This window comes from Ascaphus truei, chromosome 20, assembly GCF_040206685.1.
Source record: "Ascaphus truei isolate aAscTru1 chromosome 20, aAscTru1.hap1, whole genome shotgun sequence".
Lineage (NCBI taxonomy): Eukaryota > Metazoa > Chordata > Amphibia > Anura > Ascaphidae > Ascaphus > Ascaphus truei.
Genome location: NC_134502.1, coordinates 15607905 through 15616142, shown reverse-complemented (window position 1 = coordinate 15616142; position 8238 = coordinate 15607905). Strand labels below are relative to the sequence as shown.

Below are 8238 nucleotides of genomic sequence, written 5' to 3'. Positions count from 1 at the left end.
TGTGCAAAAGGAGTCTGACTTCAAGCAAAGGCAAGGCAAACAGACAGGAAACAGAACTATAAGACAGAGACAGGAGCAACAAGAAGACAAACAGACAGACAGAGGAACCCAGTGCAAACAAAAGCAGCAGCAGCACCATCAGTGGACAAAGAAGCTAAGGCTAGGCAGGAGGTCTAGGCGACCCTGACACTTTATTTAGTTTATGGTGTGCAGCATTTCACTTGTATATTACCAGGAAGTAATACATTGAGAGTCACCTCCTGTTTTCAAGTATGTCCTGGGCATAGAGTTATGATGACAAATAATAAATGGTTCCAAATACATAGTTACATAAGTGAAAAGGGTATACATTATATACAAGGCATTGCATGCACAGTTAAAAATAATATATATTATTGGCGTATGTAACAGTTAAATACCAGATTAAAATGTGAGACAGCTTTAGTTTTGAAAGAACTTAGACTGGTGGTGGCTGTGAGAGTATCCGGTATATTTTTCCAGTTTTGGGGTGCACGGAAAGAGGAGGAGCGGCCGGATACTTTGCTGAACCTTGGGACCATGAACAAACAGTCTTTTGGAGTCAGATCTCAAATGATAAGTGCTGCATGTTATAAGGGTGAGGAGCTTGTTCAGTTAGACGGGTAGTTGCCCAGAACGTATTTGAAGGCAAGACAGGAGAGATGAAATTTGTGCTAAGACTCAAGTGATGACCAATCTAATTCTTTAAGCATTTTGCAATGATGTGTGTTGTTGTGGCATTGGAGAACAAATCGGCATATTGAATTGTAGAGGGTGTCAAGTTTGCTAAGGTTGGTTTGGGGTGCCAAGCCTCATACTATGTCCCCATAGTCAATAATTGGCATAAGCATCTGCTGTGCGATGCGCTTTCTGACCAGTAGACATAGGGAGGATTTGTTCCTATAAAGTACACCTAGTTTGGCATAGGTTTTGGATGTCAGGGTATCAATGTGCATCCCAAATGTTAAATGGGAGTCAAACCATATGCCCAAGTATTTAAAACTAGTAACCGGCGTTAGGGTGGTGTTAGCATTGGTTCTGATCTGGAGCTCAGTCATTGGAAGCTTTAAACATTTAGCCTTGGTCCTAAATAACGTTTTTACAGTCTTGTCAGTGTTTAAAAACAGTTTGTTTTGGGAAATCCAATTTTCAAGTCTCAAAAAGTCAGATTGAATTATGTGTTCAAGGTCGGAGAGGCAAGGGCTGTGTGCATACCTGTATAAGATTGTGTCATCTGCATACATGTGTATTGAAGCTCCCTTACAAGCATTAGGAAGATCATTGATGAACACTGAGAAGAGTAGGGACCCCAGAACAGAGCCTTGCGGGACACCATTGGGGATATCCAAGGGGTTGGAGTTAAAGCATGTAAGGCCTGCAGATAGAATAGAGTTGACTATGGAAGCAATTGGTTTGGCAATGGCTGGGGCACCAAGTCTTAGAAACTTAGATTGCAGTAAATCAGGTCCAGATTGGCTGTTTAGTTTTAATTTGAGGAGCGTTTGTTAAATCTCCTCTTCAGATACTGGGTCAAATTGAAAATTGTGAGCAGTGTTGGGAGAGGGTGGGGCTATATGGGTACTCTCAAAATGAGGTTCATGTTTGTGGTTTGGGTTGTGTTTCAGTAATAAATTAGTAGCACACCCCACAAAGTAATCTTTGAATGTATTTGCAATGTCAGTGGGATTGTCAGTGTTACGCCGGTGCTGCCCGCAGACCAGACCCGTCCCTTCTACTGAGGTGAGGAACGTATATGGGCATGCACCCGCAGCAAAAGGAGCATTGTCCGGAGTGTGGTGTTTTAGGCGTTGCCAGGCCAGGTGGTGTTAGCTAGCAATACTTGCCGGTACCGGTTAATAAGTACCGTCGTCGTTGCCGTTTAGCCAAGGTCAGGGATTGGAGAATTCCGGAAGGTCGTTGTCCAAGCAGGGGTCGAGAGCCAGAGATAGACGTCCGCCATGTACATACACCTGAGAGAATAAGAGAGAGAATGCCAGAGTAGTAATCCTAGTGGAAACTATGTTGAGCAATGAGTGAGTGGGAGGACAGGCAATATAAGGTGCGGCTGACCAATCAGAAGTGGAGGCAGGCCTGGAGGAGTGCATGGAGCTATCCTGGACAGGTACACTTGATTGGCAGGCAGGTGAGGGTTCTTATTTTGGCAGGAGGTCCTGTTCGTCTGCTGGGGCGTGGTTTCACTGCTAGAGCAGTGAATAAATTATCTTCACCCGGCGCGCGCTGTTCACGCGCGCGGCCGGGACACATGGCAGCCACATGGGAGAGGGAAGAGCCAGCAGGAAAGAGAGACCGCCGGGGACGATGAGAAACCCCCAGAGCAGCAGGAGGCAAGCGGCGCCAGCGAGGGGCACGCACCTCAGCAGCGGGAGGTAAGAAAGATGAGGAGGGGCTGGGCTGCGGGCGCCGCGATCCCCGACTCTTCACAGTCAGAGTAATATCCTCCTTAGTGATATTACTTGGTTGTTGATGGCTAGAAGGCTGGTATATCTTGTGGATAACCTTCCAGAAGTTAGCTGGGTTTGATGTATTCTGGTGGAGATTGTCAGAGTAATATTGTGCTTTTGCGTGTCTTGTTTGCCTTGTGCACATATTCCGCAGGCATCTGTAGTTATTAAGATCCTTGGTAGTTCCAGATACTTTGTAGCTTTTCCACAAGGCATCCCTGAATGGCAGGGCCCATGACTCACCCAGGGCATGGGTCCCAGCTCCTTGGAGAATGGGCAGGCAGAATACTCACCAGGGCCAGGATCCTGGCAAGTTTGTGAGTGAAGAAGGTGGGCGGGGGAATTACAATCCTGCAAATATTATAAAGACAAGTTTGATAAAATTAGCATCCTACACATAGAATCCCGATTTAGACAGAATAAAATATTTGTTACATTTCTGCTCCCACAGGTCTTTATGAACACAATAAGGGTTCAGATGTTCTTGATATAGGAGATGTCTCCCTTGGAGACATTGGATTATATTACAAGATTTCTGAGGTATCCACTTGTGTACTAACTTAGTACCACTAATGAGTATTAGGGCTCTGTCTTTGTACTATTAAGAAAGTTTGCTGAATGTTTTAAAGCTGCACTTATTAGCTTCTACTGTAATTGTATTTATGGTTTTACTTCTTGTAAATCTTTCATTTCCATAGTTGCATATAATCACTGCCCAAATCTATCACTAATGCTACAGGAGAATAAGAGTGTTGAAATACCTTGATTGATGCATGTTTCCCTTAATGTCAATATATTGTAACAGCAAAACTACAGTTTTAAAGTAATCTTTATTGCATCTACTGTATTTTACATTCATTACATATTATTGTTATCGCTTTAAACACAGCCTAATACAATTGACCTACTGTAATTTTTCTAATGCTACTGAAAATATGTTTGTATCCTTATATTGATACATTTCAACAGGGCTGCCCGAATCTCCTTGTTCCTCAGGGTATAGATGATGGGATTGAATAACGGGGTGGCCACTGTGTACAGAAGAGAAGTGATTTTCTTTACATTCAATGACTGCCCTTTGGATGGAACCAAATATTTAGCAATCAATGTCCCATAATATGTGCACACAACAGCCAAGTGGGAGCTGCAGGTGGAGAAGGCTTTCTGTCTCCCAGTGGTGGACGGTATCCTGAGTATGGTAAGGGAAATACAGATATAAGTCACAATGATGAAGGTGAAGGGGAAGATAATGACAGGGATTCCAAGAACAAAAAGTACAGTATCCACAATTAGTTTGTCTGAGCAAAAATGTTCTAAGAGAGGTGTAATATCGCAGAAGAAATGGTCAATGTCATTGAGGTTACATAACTGAAATGAACAAACCAAAATAACCATATTTAGTGATGCCACAAAACCTAAGAACCAAGACCAGAAAACCATTTGGCAGCATAGCTTAAAGTCCATAATAGCTGAATAACGCAATGGGTTGCAGATGGCCATGTATCTATCATAAGACATAACTGTGAGTAGGAAACATTCAGCCCCTACTGAGGCGGCAAATAGAAAATATTGAGTGATGCAGCCAACAAGAGAAATAACGGCCCCTTCTGCCATTATTATGTATAGCATGTTAGGCACAATATCTGTGGTTAGCAAGATGTCAGACAGGGACAGGTGACTGAGAAAGAAGTACATGGGCGTACGGAGCTGGTGACTGGTTGACACCAAGAGAATGATGAGTACATTTCCAGCTACGGTGAAAATATATAACAGAAGGAAGACAAAGAAGAGTAAGCCCTTGAAGTGGAGAATGGCTGGAAATCCCAGAAGCAGAAATTCTGTAACTGTGGTCTGATTCCCCAGAAGCATTTTTGGATGAGAGAAGAAAAACTGATCTTTATATGAAAAATCAGTTCTCGTGCTGCAAGAAGAAAGAGTTGGTAACCCATAATAGATTTAAAACATAATATTCCCTAATTCTTCATTGTATTATCATTGGTTTTTATATAGATCTAATTATTTTAATGGTAAAACACAGGTTTGGGTATATGGACTAAAAGCGAAAAAAACCACTTTACTATAAAAGACGAGAGATACTTTACACCGAGTAATTATGAATCCAACTTCAAGACCAGTATGAAATAACACCACTACGCTGCAACATTTCCATAGTGCATTAATATAACCAATTCTCTCACATCAAGATGCATTTTCTAAAGAGTAATAGCCATTGAGTCAACTCTACCGAGCATAGACTGTTATCCATTAAATATTTACTTTTATGCACCTACGCTATCCCTTTTTGTATTATTAGCCCTCTATTATTTCCTATACAGTAACTCTGTAAAACTCTTCATACTGTATATGGTTGGATGAGGATTAATTGTTTGCTCTGGTTGGAGATGCTAGAATATGTTGAGGTATATTGGTATATGTTGGGATATTTTGGGGTATATTGGGATGTGGTTGGATATGTTGGGATATGTTAGTGTATGTTAGTGTATGTTAGTGTATGTTGGGGTGTGGTGGGCTATATTGGAATATGTTGGTATATGTTGGGCTACCAGTATGTTGGGATTTGTTGGAATATGTTGGGATATGTTGGGATATATTGGGATATGTTGTGATATTCTGCTGTATGACTGTCATTGAATCCTTTTGAATCTACAGATGCAGCGGCCGTTATTTTAAGGCATCACTGCGCCGTTTCATGTGCGCTTCTGTACTCCACGTGGCATGAACGCGGCCCATCGCCCAAGGCATGCGCGTTTATCGCGGTTGCTTTGTTTGAATTTCATGGATTGTGTGCAATTATATGCAATGAAATGAATGAATTGCAATGTGTACAGTGCTGTGCTACAGTGCTACTGTGTCAACTTCAGGTGTTTAATAGCCAGAACACTAAAATGCTATTTTATGTACTCGCCTGCACTCGCGTATTAAGGCGGTATGGTTGGAAGTAATCCCGCGCCATCACATGGGTATTCCGAGGTATACACCGTGTCATTTCATAAAATTATGGCCACTGCATCTGTATGCTATTCTGAGTTATAACAGGATATGTTGTGGTATCTCTAGGAACAATGAGGCTGGTTACAACTGGAAAAGGGATTACCAGTTTAACACCCAGTTTGGTCTATTCTGACGATGGGAAAAGGAACTTCATACACCAATCTATGGAAATATTTAACAAGGGCATTGGTCTATGCACAATTCTAGTTTTTAACAATTCATCTACCTGCTAAGACATCAACTGTATGTTGATGCAAGTTATGCAGCATTGTTACACACTCGAATATGAATAATTACCCCGAGTTATGAAAAAGAATAGTTGATACTTCTTACGGTAGGTCTTTTTTTAATTGCCAGGTAGAGTTTTATTTTGCTTCAAGTCATGGAAATAATATTTGTTATTACGCCACGACTGGTGCAAAAAAAATATCTTTATTACCCCACAATAAAATTATTTTATTCAGCCGATACTAAGTGTCCTAAGTCTTACAAACTTGGGTAATATTATTAATTATATTATATCATTATATTTAAAGCAATAATACCTTGTGCTATGAAGAAAACATTGAATTACTGTTGGAAACATTTTATAAACCTGACTACAAATACACTACTTATGATCCAATTAATTCTTACTGCAACTTTTCAATGATTCTCATTTTCCTGCTACGGTGTAATTTGATGTTGTATTAGTTCTTATTGCTGAGGTTAGTGCTTACGGCACTACAATATACTTTATAGTAATAATGTGTAACACAAGGGTATCACAAAGTTCCCCAACTGCAAAACTGGAGCAAGACTGTGATATATAAGAAGGGATCTTCTGAATACAAAGGGATATTTCCTTTAGGAAATCAGCTGCCACTTTTTCACATACGTATTGCTCTCGTGCTGTAGCCCGGATAAGCAATTCATGTCCAAGAGAATGATTTCTGGATGCATAACTGGTTAAAAAAAAAAATAGAAAATACTGCTTCATTTTTAGTACCCCACAATAAAACATTATTATTCAGTTGATCTCAAGTTCATTACATTTTACAAGCTGGGGAAATATTATTAACTATATTACATTGTTTAACCAGCTACAGTATGTAGCAAAGTTACCCACTAGTATCTGAGTAATTTCCCCCTCAGCTGTGAAAGAGAAGACTTTACTCTACTTACTATTGGTCTTTTATTCAATTTCCAGATAGAGTTTTATTTGTCTCCAAGTCCTGGAAATAATATTTCTCAGCAGCAAACATTCAGAACTGAAAGACGGATGTTCGTAGGAAGAGGAGTTTGAAGGTAATAGGGTTTTTCTCCCCCATTGTATTGCAGCCTTTCCCAGGATAAGCTCTGTATTAAACCTGTGCTGCCTCTCTGACCTCTTATACATGCTCACAATAGGGAGGGGAGTCTTTGTGGAGTTGGAACATTATGGAGAATTCCACAAAGACTCATTAGGAAGTGGTTCCTGGTGAATAGCAAATGATGATGTGTGACAATGGGATGAATGAATCAGATAAGTGTATGTTTGTATGTATATAACAGAAATAAATCCCAAATGTGCAGACTCCTCACTAAGTCCTGTAGTGTGTCCGATAGGTTCAGTAAATCACCTCTTTGCAACTTATATCGTTAATGAGAACCCCATTCACCCACACTGAAATACCCTTGGACCTCCAAAGAAAGATAACGGTCTGTTTGTTTTTTTTGTTTCAAATTTTTTTATTAGGCGTTATTTGGCATACATTATGTAAGTAACGAATAAACATCTTATTGCCTAATACAAGTTTTTCCTGGTTTAATAACAGTGACAGGGAAAGACTCAACGCGCCCCTGACCGTAAAACATGGGTCAGCAGGGTTGGCGTGAGGATGGAAACAGAGAGTGAGGGGGGAGAAAGAGGGGAAGAGAAGGGAAGAGTGGGGGGGGGGGGTGTCTGAGGAAGGGAGGGCTCTTCCTCCTCAGTTCACCATATGGGATTCGTCCCTTGTTACGACCATCATTTACTGGGGATCGCCATCTTTAGTCTACCATTCGGGTCAGCCATGGTTCCCATGTGGTATAGAAAGGTTCTGTCTTCCTCTTTAGGAAGGCCGAGAGTTTCTCCATCAACATAACTTCCTGTATTCTGTTTTTGACTATTTGCCTAGGGGGGGGACACCTTCTTCCACGAGGCCGCCACCGCACATCTTGCCGCCGTAAGAATGAAGGAGATCATTTTTCTTGTTGGACGGTCAATGTTCTCGATTGGCTTGGCCAACAAGTAGGTCAACGGATCAATGGGTATGGTGAGGTCTGTGACCTCTGTAATTAAAGCCTGTATGGTTTCCCAGTATTTCTGAATTTCTGTACATGACGACCATATGTGGGCCATGTCACCCTTTCATCCACAGCCTCTCCAACGTAGGTCGGAGGCCAGAGGGTAGATTTGATTTATTCTAACTGGGGTCAGATACCAGCTAAATAGTATTTTATATTTATTTTCTTTGATTGTGGTACATATGGAAGTTCCTGAGGCTGATTCCCAAATGCTTTCCCAATCCTCTCGGTCTATAACTATGTCCAATTCTGCAGCCCAATGGAGCATGTAGTCATGAACTGGGGCTTCTGTTGCCCTTTCCAGCTCTGCATATATTTGTGTTATAAGACCTTTTTGGTGTGTCGTTTCCTTGCACAGCCTTTCAAAGCTCGTGAGAGGGGGAAATTCCAATGTTGGTGATATTGTTTGGATAAAGTGCCGAATTTGGAGATATGGTCT

The 8238-nt window shown here is 41.2% G+C and overlaps 1 protein-coding gene across 1 annotated transcript; it reads right to left on the bottom strand.

The window, feature by feature from the left end:
• Positions 1 to 3404: 3404 nt before the first annotated feature.
• LOC142470938 (olfactory receptor 5V1-like) lies at positions 3405 to 4349 on the bottom strand. Its single transcript, XM_075577743.1, has one exon. The coding sequence runs from the start codon at positions 4347 to 4349 to the stop codon at positions 3405 to 3407; it is 945 nt and encodes a 314-aa protein (XP_075433858.1).
• Between the last annotated feature and the right edge of the window lie 3889 nt (positions 4350 to 8238).

Bases quoted from the DNA above. Each gene is read 5' to 3' on its own strand.
- LOC142470938 (XM_075577743.1), bottom strand. From the start codon at position 4,349: ATGCTTCTGGGGAATCAGACCACAGTTACAGAATTTCTGCTTCTGGGA.